Raw genomic sequence first — 14,110 nt, forward strand, 5'->3', positions numbered from 1 at the left:
AAGAATTCTTGTTCAATATATGTTTTTTTTCCCTATTTCTTAGAGAAGTGCCTAATGTAGCCAGCAGGTGAGCTGCAGTGGGCCCTCAATAGGGGATTGCTGGGCAAAAATTTTACAAAATTTCTGCAAGGTTTATACTGAAGCCATTACACAGGTTTTATATATAGCCTCAACACTATGTTAGCTGTCAATTTTTTTTATACTGTGATGTGGCAAATGTTTAATACAGATAAATTCTGTGTGAACGTTGCTGATTTTTCATGCTGTGTTATTTTACAGCAGAGGAACTTTGGGCATATTATTGTGAAAAGAAAAAACTAAACCAATTGTATGGGAAGCAGAAGTTGTGTGATGGAGCGGGAACAAGGGCTGAGTCAGAGTATAATTAGTCAGCTTATTTCCATTTGCAGTTATAGCCTTCACATGCTACTACTTCCAGGCATATCTGCACAACCATTGTTGCTGATGCAGCTTCTTCTCTCACCACTCCCTAGTCCACCATCAGAAATAAAAAAAAAATTTGAGCTAAGGGCTTCTTAATATGTTTCTGGTGTTTGTGTTTTTTTTCTATAAATAATCACCTTTCTGGGAAATGTTTAGAACCATAGATGTGCTGGTATATGACAGGAAGTGTTAATTTCTGGCAGGGGGTTTGGGAGCCAGGAGTGGGCAACACGGAATAAGCATCTGTCAATAATCATTTGCACCTAGAGCATCTCTTTCGGTGCTCTTGGAAAAACTTGGCAGGCTGAAAATCAGCACCTTCAAAGCCTTTATCCTAACATCTCCATTGCTAGCTCTAGTTGTTTAGATCCATTAGGAACTCATAAGTTTTTCTTACATCCTAGCTGGCCAACATTCTTTCTGGAATAGATCTTTCAGTCTCTAAACTATGTCTGTTCTTTGAGCTAGATATGTTAGTCAGTTTGTGGGAATAAGCAGAAATATGATTCCACAGTGTGCAGATTAATTGAACTATGAGCATGAATTAAAATACATGAGAAAAGAAATTCAAAGAATTGAAACACATTAGAGGACCTTCACGGTTATCGCAATAATAGTTACAGGATGAAGAAATGTACAGAGTATGGGGAATTATTAAAGCTCCCAAAGAGGTAACAGTCCTTTCTTATGTCTCTTTTCATTATCTGAATATTTAATTCTTTTAATTCTTTTATCTTTTCTATGTTATGGTGATATGCTCATTTTTTCAGGTAGGAAATTGAGGGACCAAGAAAAAGGAACTTACCCAGGTCATGTACAAGGTTCATGATAGTTTCTATGTTCTAGAATTTTCCAACTCCAATACTGTCAGACTGATCGCTGACATTTTAATGATCGCAGAAATGTTTACATCTGTGTAAATGAGGAAAAACTGATCTATTCAAACACAAAGGGGAAGGAGCCAGAGCCCTCTGTGCAGCTTTTGCCCCATACTTGTTTGGGAAAGGTTTCCATGAGCAGAGGGATACTTTTGCTGGCTTGACACAGACAAGCAATGGACTTCATGTTTGACCTACATCTGACCTGAGCATAGGCTCATTAATTTTATTCTTAGTTCTATTTTACTGACAGACTGTGCTGTTTTGGATAAGCCATCAGGGTCTGACCTTCCTTGAGTATCTACTATAACCTATTGGATGTGCAGTCTGTGGGATTTACTGTCTAATTTTATGAGGTGCTGAGCTATTAAAGTGTGAAACATTAAGTGATACTTTTGAATATTTTGGCATTAGTTCCTTTACGTCTGTTTTTCATCAGTGTTTTACCTCCATCGTAAGACTTTCATACAGGTTAATCAGGATTCATACTGTGCAAGAGGCTTGAAACAAAAGTAGTGTATTAGAGAAGAATTATAAGAGTAACCTTCCAAAAATCCCAATAACTTGGGAAAAATAAGTCACTGGACCTGGTGTGATGACTGAAGGAACGTATGCCCACACTACACTTGTAAACAGCATTTGAACTAATAGACTTATGTCTAGATCCTAAACTAAATGCCTGCATTCATTTGAAGCTTTAAGCCTTGCTCTCTTTACTGGTTTGGTTAATTATGTGGTGTTGACTGTAAAAATACACAGGTGATGACATAAAGAAACAAGCACAAACCTGTTAAGACAGAGAACAAATGCAAACCAGCATTCACTGTGCTGCTCTGAGCATCTTTAATCGGCACAGTTATGTTCTACTCAGCACTTTAAGGCCTGAAACTTTAAGGTATTAGACTGTATTAACTGTAGAGCCTGAAAAAAATTATCATTTAGGCTTTCAACTCTGTCATCTGCATCACATGTGACTAGAAAAAAGTGAACGTAGCACAATGAATCACTTCATAGCCTCAAAAACAAATACAAAACAAAGACTCAAATGCAAACAAGTGGAGATACTTGAATGGTTAAAAGTACTGTTGTTTTACTTTGTTTCTTTTTCCCTACAGAATATGGTTACAGCACTGTTGCAGTTTTACTTATTACTGTTGGATCTATGTTTGGTACATCCCTAATTTTATTTAACTCCTGTCAAGAAATCTATACGCTCATTTTACAGCTGTTTGTTGGTTTGGCAGTCGGGACCCTTTCTGGCGACGCATTGCTACACCTTATTCCTCAGGTGGGTAATACACATTTCAATGTTGTGAAGATCTTAGCACTTGCACATGCACTGACACACAGGAGAAAGTTTCATTTAAACCTGGCTAATATTAATATTTTAACAAATAAAGCTTCCCGTGAATCTGTGTATCAACTACTTACCATTCCAAATACATCTATGCTTTGTAGTCCAGAGAGAGATTCCAAGGACTAGGAAGCAGAATTGAATGAATGATTAATTCAGAAAAAAATGTGTACCCATGTCAATAAAAACATTTCAGATAATCCACTAGTCCAACCCACAAGAACCTGCAAGGCAGATTCTTCAGATGCTTTCATGAGGCAGATTCTATAACAGATTGTAGGAAAATTTGTTCAAACGATCTATAAGACATCAATAATTCCCTTCATAAGTATATCTTGTAGATCCTGAAGCTCTCAACCAAATTAGTACTACTGCCCTGAACAGCGTGAGTGGTACTATTTCTTCCAAAATTCGCAAAATCAATTTTAAGAACATGCAGCATGTAAAACAGAAATTTTCCATTATGTTATCATTTATTTTTGACTGAGTTTCCTCTCGTATGGAACAAGTGTTACGAGGAGATTTCTACTACTCGTTAAAAGAGTTTCATACCTTTATGAATGATTCTAGTTGGAATGTTTTTTGTACTGAATGCATTTGCTGGAATTGGAACTGGAAAAGTAGTTAAAGACCGTTTTCAGTGAGTATCAGACAAATACCTTCTTTTAATGAACGTATTTAAGTTTGAAAGTATTCTTCACTATTTTTAAGCGATGCATCCAGAAAGTTCTTCAGTTCCTTTTTTCCGAAGGGAAGCAAAGTAAGGCTGCTGTTTTCCTCTCCTGGGGAAAACCGGAAGCATTTGACAGCAGAAAGCCTTCCATGTTATTTTCAGTTTGAAGTTTAAATCAGAAGATGACAGAAGCAACTTCTTAGACTGTAAAAATCTATATATTTCAAAAATATATCCTCTGAAAATGCATAAAGGACAATTTCATGTAACTCTCTTGAAACAATGCAGCTTTGAACAGTGAGAGATGTCATCCATCTACTCTGTTGACTAGCTCAAAATACAATTTAAATTGAAAGAGGTGGCAAAAGAAAATCTTGAAAACAAATCGAATGAAAATACGATAAATTGCTCCAGCCGCGATTAAAATATAGGCACTTAAATTTTTTACATCATCTCTTTTTAGACTCTTGGTTTACATAAACATGAAGCACAAGAGGTTGAACATTTCTATGAAGGAAAAGAATACATTTGGAAACTTTTGGGAATAATTGGAGGGATTCATGGATTTTTTCTGATTGAAAAATGTTTCTTTCTTTTGGTAACACCACGCGAACAGGTAAAAGTTTTGTATGTTTTATCCTTTCAAAGAATCTCTTCCATTTAGAGGTGTTGCAGTGCACAAGTTTTTAAAATAACTATGGAAGTAGTTATCGCTTGTGTGACTGAAACTTGGACAGTTGCTTTCTAAACTGCTCCTATCAGACTGACTTTTGATTTCTATTTCTCTTTGCTTCATAGATTTATATGCGCCATGACTGTGCTCCCTATATTTGTAGCTCAGAAAAGGAAACAGTTAATTGAATTTATTTTCTAAATATATTAGGAGTGGTGCAGGTGAAAGGCTTTTGTCCATATGATATAATAATTATAGTCATTTAGGCACAGTTTGAAGAGATGGAAGACACAGATGAAAGCACAATATATTTTGAAGGATGGTATCTTAAAATTCCCAAATGACTCCTATCCCAAAGTTCTTGAGAATCTAATATAAATTTTGTGGTCAGTATTACCCAAAATTAATAATATCTCCCTTCTCAGTTCCATGCTTATGGTAATTCTGCTGTCTTATCTCAGTGCACTTGATGCCTGAAAATATGACTACGCACGAGGATATAATGTAACAGAGTGAAAGCTCGTTAAGTTTCTCAGCATGAGAGGTTTTAGGGGATTTAATTTTTTTAGAGGATTTAATGTCCCTTAAGACACAGTAAGCTTAGCTTTTTGTGTTTTGCAGAGAGTATTTAATGACTGGCCTGATTTAGATAGTTAGTACTAGGTCCCTGTTTCCTATCTTTGAGTCAGCCATAAGAATATTATGTGAAATTAATGGAATGAGACTATTTTGATTATAATGATATTTAGTTTGGTTAAAAAAAAAAAAAAGTTGTCACTAATGTTGCATCCTCAGAGAGAAGAGCATTACCATCATCTCACAATTAAAAAAAAAAAAAAAAAAAAAGTTCTAAAATGTTTAAACAATTTTTCATCTTCAGCTTCATAACAGTGTATATTTCCACAAGCAAATATGATCACTCATGATGTATTTGATTCAATTTTCAAGGTTTTTTTTAACCAGATAAACATTAAGAGATGTTGATGTTAACAAATAAATACAATTTTTGTAAATGCTGAACTTTCTCAAAAGTTTGAGAAAGACTGCATCTGTGTTCCTTGGGTTTAAGAACTAATTGCAAAGCATCTTCATTCAGCAGGGCCTTTCTTTAGTTAATGGGCACTGGGAACATTCCCATGATCTTCCAATGGAATCTGAATTAAATGAACATTCAGGCAGAGACAAATCTACTTCAACCATACAGTTGGTAGGTTACCAATACGAATTACTTCCCTGATTTTTTTTTATATTCTTCTTTCTTTGTTCCTCAAAAATGAACCAAATTAATATAATAAATCAGTACTATTTTTCAGACTTCATTGATTTTTTTTTCCTTTATTATATGACATGATTGTCAGGACTTGATAGATTTTGAAGCTTACAATAAGGTTTTACAGAGATAATTCAAACACAGATTTTTCTAATGACTTCTCTTAAGTATGAACCAGAATGATATAACTACACATACTTACCTACTGATGAGAAAACTTTTGAAGATTTCCTTCCTCTCTTCTTTTTAAAATTGTATTAAATGTAAGGGCAGACTCTCCCATAGGAAAACTTCAGGATGTTCTACAGTGAGAGTTAAGGACTAAACAGAGGAAATCTTGGTCCTTTCTTGGGCATTTTTTCACAAATTTGGAAAGTAATACAACCAAGTTGGGTATCAGAGAGCAGTGCTTACCTGTAAGAAATTATGTAATTTCCTGTCCATCTTTAAGTAAATTCAGTCATTACTTCTAACCCATTTTCTCCTTTTCCAAGCAATTTCTTCACCTTATACAGAATACTTAGATATCTGTGTTCCTGGTAATTTAAATCAGAGACCTTCCGTAATGTGAATTCCATTTTAACAAGCAGCTGTGATAGATAAGAGTCTCATGAGCCACTGCTTTTCTCTGAAGCACAGTTGAGAAACTGTCACTTGAATGCAGAGCAAGCAGCCTGCTGAAGAATGTTTACTAATTTGTGAGTCATATCATAGCTTCCTGTTTATGGTTATGAACAATCTAGTCCTTCCTTTCAGCTGCAAGATCACAATAAAGTTATGTATATCACACAAACTACCCTGACTTAGCTAGTTTGTACAAGAGCAGCCAATTTTTCAGAGTCATGTGAGTAATAGTAAGAAAAACACTGGTTGACTAAGAAAAGCTTATAAATCCTTCAGGTCAATGATTAGTCCTGCAGTTTTGACTCAGAGTTCAAAGAAGTGGCATGTGAATAAATATTACAAGAGAAGTGAAACAATTACTGGAATTCATATGGCTGGCTTCAATCATGGGAATTAAGGAGTTTTATTTTTCCTTTAAAATGTAGAATTTAAAAACCAAATCCTTTCCTTTTGCTCCTCTTGCCTCCACAGCACAAATCCCACACCACAACCAAGCTAATACCAGCCAAGAAACATATCCTGTTTTGCAGCCAATACATATCTCTGCTATAGTTTTTCAGAGGTGGTTGCTGCCTCTAACAAAGCACTCTTCTGGGCTGCTGTTGACTCTTCACTGGCTGCCATAATAGCTTTAATATGCGTTTTATGCTTTGTTTGGACAACAAAACAAAACAAAAAAAAATAGTGATTAGTAATTCAACTTTTCTAGTTTCAAACAAATACGGTTTTTGGCATATTTCATTCTTTCATAAATCCCTGATTTCTCTAGTCAGAAAGAAGAGTCCCAGGAAGCATGAAGGTCAGACAGAGACATTCCTCACCTTCTCCCTTCTCTTCCCACAATTGCAGTTTCTGTAATTAAACACTGGGACTGATGCACCAGATTAACTGTCTGGGGAAAGGACAAAGCTGCTGTATCTTTCTTTACTTCTTCACTAAGGGTAAAGTTCACAGTAGAGCATGCTCATGAGCTATTATGCCTGGCCAGGGATGCCTCATGATGATCAAGCCCCACTGAAAGGCCAAGAGGCAGGGCATTGGGGTCTGTTCATCCTGAAGAACAAAAAACCTTTTTTCCTGTTTCCTAAAGACTGTTTCAGTAGCTCTGATGGAACAGTTTTTGTTCTGAGTGTAAGTGAAATACATCCAATGGGCTACATTTTAATAATTGCACATACTGCATTTTTTCTTTTAAGCAAGCAGCTTTAAAAACAACAGGGAGAGTAAGGGAGAACTCAGCTACAGTGCTTGTGAGACCTGTGATCCCATTTTTCAGTCTTTTATTGGAACACCGAGGAGCCTGGTATATGCGCATTTTCCTTGGAAATTCTCTATCCAGCAGGAAACTACAATTGTATTTTTATTACAAGCTTGAAAGATAAAATTTGAATTATGATATCCTTTGTAGTGGTTCTACATTTGGCTCAGATGTTTGTGCATTCAAGCAGAAGCATGATTTTTTGGGGGGATTACAAAACTACAAAAATTTCTGAGCCGTTTATACTTAATTTCTTCTACAGTATCCATCACACTGCCAGCACTCAATATATAATCTGAATGATATCTATGGAAATAGCAGCAATCTTTATTTCAAACTATATTTATTCCTATATATTATATATATAATTCCTACATATATTCCTATATTTATAGCAACAGCGGGAAAAGCTGTTTAACATTGCTCTATTATCTTTCCTTTAACATTGCTCTCTTATCTTTCAATTAGAGAAGCCCAGAAGATTCTGAGTCGTCTGAAGTTCCTCCAGGCAACAAAGTGATCAGCACAAAAAGTTAGTATCAATAAAAAGTCCAGACAAGCAATAGGAAAAGTTTTAAGACCTAAGATGGAATAGAAAGTGTGAAGCTGGCTTAGCTCAGTGTTTGCTGTGTGCTACAGCACCACATCTGATGGTGCTTGGATACATAATTAAATCACTGCTTAAAGACCTTTACAACTGCCAACCCTGTAATTGTGAAGTTCATTAATCTTATGGTGTCTACGCTTTAGTGTTTGTTTATTCACTGTTGCAAGCTATTTTTTCTGAATCCCTTGCTTCAAAAGAAGCCTTCAAAATTTAATATGAAACAGATTTTTATAATTGTAAACTTTGCTGGGGCCTTTATTCTGAAGGTAGTGAAATAACTGTATTTTGTTCTTTTTTTGGCTCATTACGTTAGTGTAATTCTGCTTCCTTCTTCTCTTACATGGTAAAGCAATAGCCCCTTTGAACTAGAAATGATTTATTACATGTATGGAATTCTGCACTCAGGATGGCTCTCAGTTTTAGGATAAACTGTTTTCTTCAGAAAGCACTGAAGTAATTCTTGTCTTCTCTGTTTCAATGCTGTTTACTCCATAAAGCTCTGACTGTACTTGTGTAGCCTTTTTGAATTTAGTGGTGTTGAAGTCATTTGACTGAGAGAAAAAATTTAATTTAAATCAATTTATTTACTATACTCAACCTTCTTTTTTATTATCTCAAATCTCATGTCAGGAGTTGCTTTGTTAAACAATTGCATTATCTTCTAGGTTTTTAGCATTCTTCTCTGTTCTCATGGACTTCATTTCCATTTGAAAACTGGATTTCCATTTTTTTCAGTGTCGCCTATCCAACAGTACACAATCCAGTGCCAGTTTTAGTGAAACTGTCTAGTCTATCTCTAGATGTTTCCATTCTGTTCAGGCATAGCTCCCTGTTAGGCAGAAACAGATTCCTATTGATCTCAGTGTTATTAGTTGCCAATGGCTTAAAACAAAATTTGGTGTACTTTCTGATTAATATTCTTTGCTTCCATTTCTTCCTTGCAGTTCAGTTTTACTTTTATATTAGGAACCAGTATGTGAAACTACTGTAGGGAAGGGAAATTGCTTTGTGGGCTTCTTGGTGGTGGTGGTAGTTTGGTTTGGCTTTTTTTCTTGAGAATACCTATTTTCAAAGCTTCTATCATAATAGTGTTTTTTTTCAAGGAGCTCAAAGCATAAACATGCTGAGCTCAATATTAATTCCATCCCCAAACGGAATGGAATCTGACACCATAAGGCAGAAGCTTAACACCTCCACAAAAGCATTTCAGGTAATACTGTGAGAGGAGGCAGCCCCTTAGACAGCCAGTGAGTAACTCAGAAGCAAGGTGCTACTGGAAGAAAAAAGACCTCTCCACTGGTCATCTCCTTCTCATATATCCACTTTCATTCTACCAACATCTTAAAAGATGAAACAGTAGCATTTTTTCTTTTGTAGATAATTTTTTCCTTTAAACTTGTATTCAAAGCTCAAAAAACTTGATCTCTGGTGAGAGTCTTGCACCTGTTAGCTTTATAAGGAAATTTATGGAATAGAATTTGCTATGAGTATCAATCTCCTTATTTCAGCAGATAATCTCCCCTTTATTTTGATGATTTTGTTGAAGAACAGGAGGCTCTTTAGAAATTGTTGTGTCAGTTTGATAGTTAAGTTACAGTTGCAGCAGCGTACTGCAGCGAGACTATTGCTTGTAACTAAGGTGCTCTAAAACTGGCTAAAAGCAAAGAAATCATTCTGATTTGTTTATATATGCATCTTCTTAGCTTTCGGTCTAGTAAGTTCATGATGTTTACATTTGCAATTTCTCCATTATGCTAATCTGACTTCTATGTTATATTATTAACAACACACTGAAATGAGTTCCAGCAATTATGCTACGTCTTTTTCAACAGTCAGCTCCTTGCATAGAACAGACTAATAATGTCTCAGGGCAGTCCCTCATTTCATCCTCACCACTCCTTTTTACCAGTCACAACCTTAACGTAGTGCAGCAATCTATTATTTCTATGTAACTCATGCTCTGCACTATTGATTATAAACTGCACAGTGTTTAGAAAGGACTGTGCAAACTGGGGGCATCCATGTCTGGCTCTGGAAGCTGGCAGAGAAATCTAACAGGTCTGCCAATTGTTCTGAACCCGCAAAGCTTCCAGGCAACTGGAGAGGATTTTCTGAATACAGTTGTTAGGCTTTTATGTGTAATGTGTTGGCTTTTTTTAATAATAGCCTGAAAGCTTCAGTTCTAGACAGTTTTTATAAGGAAAACATCTGCCCCATTACTATAAAATGGTCACCTCCGGAACACCATTACGAAGGTAAAACCTTGTGATAACAATATTCAGGAAGTTCTGCACAGCTCCCCAGACTGTCACATTATGTTTGTGTGGGGTCAGAAACACTTGGGGAAAATATATATTGCTCAGGGCCCAAATCATGACCTCACTTCTCCAGGCATAAATACAACTCCTTGCAAAGCAAACTGTCCATTTGGCATAGAGGGAATGTGGATGATATCCTGGGAGGACTTGGAAGGTTCTGCTGGCAAGATTTTGGATAAAATGGATCGTGGATTAACTTCAGGGAGCCTACAAAATTTGTTACAAAGCCTAGACATTGAGCCTAAATACTGGGCTCACTGCTACTCAAAGAGATTAAATCCCTCCCATGAGTCCACTCATCTGGGCTACAGGCTAGATTATGTCCAATTTTCTGCCTTGATATCAACACTTGTATCGCATCCAGTGCTTCTCTTCTCATGTCAAAAAGCCTTGCTAAATGTTCCAAGCATCAAATGTGCTGTTCACACTAAGTTCACTGAGTGGAATGGGAAGAAAAAAGAGCTGCCTGCATCCATGAGTAGACAGGAGTACTATGAGCATAACTGCTATTAATTGATTGGAACAAAAGCTGGAAATGATGCTATAGCACTGCACTAATTGTGGTACTCTGGGGCATATTGGCTTCTAGCTCTTTCTCTCTGCTTAATGCAATCTCATAAAGAGCATACCCTGAAAATGTAACTCATTATTATTATGATGCTTTACAGCATTAAAATGATCAGCTCCATTACACTAAATATTTGACTTCATTGTAGCTGTACAATTCTGAGCATAATGATGTAAAAATTCCTTCCTTTTAAGGAAAAGAATATAGGGTGCAGGAAAATGAAAATTGTGAAAATTTCACCAACCAAAGCCAGGAAGGTACTTTCTGATATTTTAATCTCTGAGTGATTCTATAACCTGCTTTTTCATTTCAAGTATTTTGAAAGAAGTGCATTAATGGGGACAGAAGAGTTTAAAACAATTGTCCTCTGATCTCTTTGACTTTCTGTTACATGTCAGTTCTACAAAAACAAACATTTGTAAAGTAGCAAAAATGATAATATCTGTTTGTGTTTAAACTTCTGGGCATTTTTGTTGCTTTTTTCTTTTCTTTTTTCTTTTTATCCTAGATAACAAAATTAGCTTGTTAGCAATCATGGTTTTGGTGGGTGACAGTCTTCACAATTTTGCTGATGGCTTGGTAATTGGAGCAGCATTCTCATCCTCAACAGAAACAGGTGTGACAACGACTATTGCTATTTTATGCCATGAAATTCCTCATGAAATGGGTAAGAAATATATGTATATTCCTGACTGGCTTTGTAGTTACAGATTTTCCAAAGAATGCTTTCCTGTACTATATTAGTGGGAACTGCTTATAACACCATCATTGCTAGGGCAAGGAGAAATGGTTTCAAACTGAAGAAGGGGAGATTTAGATCGGGTATAAGGAAAAAGGTACCTGGTGAGGAAATAGAACAGGTTTTCCAGTGATGTGATGAATGTCCCATCCCTGGAGATGCTCAAGGTCAGCTCTGAGGGGAGGGGGCTCTGAGCACCTGATCAAGTGTAGGTGACCCTGTTCATGCAGGAGGGTTGTACCTGATGATCTTTAGATGTCCCTTCCAACTCAAATGATTCCTTGATTCTATGATTAAAACCTGTTAAATGGATACATGCGGGATGAATATATGAAAAGGGTGTGTACTTCTCTGTTCCCTCTAAAAAGAGAAGTGGAGACGTCTTCCCTGTATGATTGGCTGCCATCTCATCTCACTTCTTCGGTTGTAAATTCTATCAGGTCAGAGTAGCTCTTTATTCTTATGTTTATAAACGGAAGAAAACTGTAAACTGTGAGCAAGAGCCGTGTGTGTCAAATGGCATATCTGACACAATGGGCTATGAAAGAGTTTTAATATGCAGCAGAGCCATTTAACAATGTATTCTTCAGGGTACTCTAATTCCTGCTACTAATCAAGACTAACAAGATAATAAAGAAAGATATATGACCCATTTTACTAGCAGACAGGGCTGCAAGACAGCTCTATTGAAAAATTTTCCCGATTATCTCCTTCTTGTAAATCTTTCAGTATGGCTGAAGCTGTTCCTGGCATTGTGTTGATGAACATATATACGCTGACAAGTTCAAAATGAGAACTTTTGGATTCTGGTTTCTTTTTATTTTTAAATGACTGGAGGTTTCAAGTGCTGTATCTGTAGAAAACTTCCCCTCAAAAAGTGGACGGGGAATTCTTGTAGAACTGTTAACTCATGTTTGTATAGCACAGAAACTATGAAAGTAGTGAACATCTAACTCCAAAGAGATTTTCTTAATTCTGATGCAGTGGTGTGGTGTCAAAGTGGTATTTCCAAATGTGTAGAGAGTAATTTTTAAAATCATTTGCTGTGGGCCTGTTAGGAAATCATTTATATTTTAGAAGAAAAAATCCATGATCGTTTGTTTTCTCATGTACAATTTACTAAAGTCAATTAGGTTTGAAATCAGTTGAATTAAACTAAAATGGAATTGGATGTGCATAGGTTTTTCTGTACACAATACTGAAAGACCGGGTTGTAGATACACCCGTGATTTTTAACTGACAAATTCCCAATCAAAGAAGATCTATAAACTTGGGGAAAACATGTGACTTCCTTTTAGCATTTATCCAAGCTGTAAATGTCACAGAAAATTGAGAATTAACAGCAGTTACTCCTGTATACTCTGTGCTATCTTTAGGAACAGCTAAACAAATACAAGCTGTTTGGGGTGGTTGTTTTTCCACACAAGATGAATACACAGCCAGTTTTATAGAAATCTAAGGGCAGTCTTCCATCCTTCACTGTCTCCTTTGTACATTTATTATGAAGAATCTTACAAACACGTTTAGCCACTAACCATTTTTTGTTGTATTTTCTCTATGCAGGAGATTTTGCAGTGCTACTGAGTACGGGCCTCCCCATGAAGATTGCAATTTTGATGAATTTTATAAGTGCACTAACGGCGTTCTTAGGGCTCTATATTGGCCTTTCTGTGTCAACAGATCCATGCATTCAAAACTGGATTTTTACTGTTACAGCTGGAATGTTCTTGTATTTATCTTTAGCAGAAATGGTGAGAAATTCTGCCTATTATTATACGTTCCTTCTAACAGCCACATCATAGATGAGTGTCAAATGAATGCAGGAGGATGATCTTGAAGGGAAAGGAATTTTGTAGGCATCTTAGGAAGAGCATGTCTTCTGCCCTGTATGTGAACGGAGCTTAGAAGAATGGTCTGGTTTTTTTTGGTGCCACTGTCACTATAGGTGTAATAGTAATGAAAGGGTGAAATAAAGCTGTAAAGAGGGTAACATACAAATAAGACACAGAGGACTTTTAGACAGGTTAACATTATCAATAGAAGAATTAGAGATAACTGAAAATAACATAAAGAAACATTTGAAAATGAATGACTTTTTAAAAATCTTGAGTAACTTGATAACATTTTTCTTTTTGCTCCTTTTTCTCTGTATATTCTTAATCCATTATTTCAGCATGAATTTGCAGTTTCTGAGCTAAAATGTGAGATGTTTATCCTCTGCCCTCTTTGGCCTGCCTTTCTATCTCAGAGAGGTTTGCATGAGTTCCTAAGCAATTCAAAACCCATTAGATTGTCTCATAATTCCCATCAGTTTTCATACTCCTATTTCAATAGCAATGACCTAACTATAGGAAAAAAATGTGAAAACACATTAGAGAGGGAGAGAGAGGTCTAAGGACTGCGGAAGAATGTTATGGAGTCATGAAGGTGCCTCAAGACGCATCATTTATTGAAGAGGTGGCTAAATGTACACTCATAACAACACAGAACTTAATTACCTTTCCAGCTTACTAAAATTCACAGTGTCATGCTTTTTAGATAATGTATATTAATATAAAGTTGTTTGCAAGCTTCTGAGCAAAGACTGACCTTACTATGTCATTAGATCCAGAGGGGAAAAAACGAGTTTTCTCTCTATGAATTTTTACTGTGCTTTTCTTAAGCTTGACTGTCTCTGTTCTGTTAACTACCACTCTCCAGCTGG

The 14,110-nt window shown here is 36.2% G+C and overlaps 1 protein-coding gene across 1 annotated transcript in view; it reads left to right on the plus strand.

Annotated features, from left to right (window-relative positions):
• SLC39A12 (solute carrier family 39 member 12) overlaps positions 1-14,110 on the plus strand; it is a gene marked incomplete at both ends in the record, with an annotated part of 30,080 nt that overhangs the window by 13,227 nt on the left and 2,743 nt on the right. Inside the window, 6 exons of the mRNA XM_079538219.1 lie at positions 2,438-2,610; positions 3,813-3,965; positions 5,122-5,229; positions 7,643-7,706; positions 11,176-11,334; positions 12,970-13,157. Coding sequence (XP_079394345.1) covers positions 2,438-2,610; positions 3,813-3,965; positions 5,122-5,229; positions 7,643-7,706; positions 11,176-11,334; positions 12,970-13,157 — 845 coding nt within the window. The remainder of the gene's footprint in view (positions 1-2,437; positions 2,611-3,812; positions 3,966-5,121; positions 5,230-7,642; positions 7,707-11,175; positions 11,335-12,969; positions 13,158-14,110) is intronic.

Source organism: Tetrao urogallus (genome assembly GCF_951394365.1).
Source record: "Tetrao urogallus genome assembly, chromosome: 7".
Taxonomy (NCBI): domain Eukaryota; kingdom Metazoa; phylum Chordata; class Aves; order Galliformes; family Phasianidae; genus Tetrao; species Tetrao urogallus.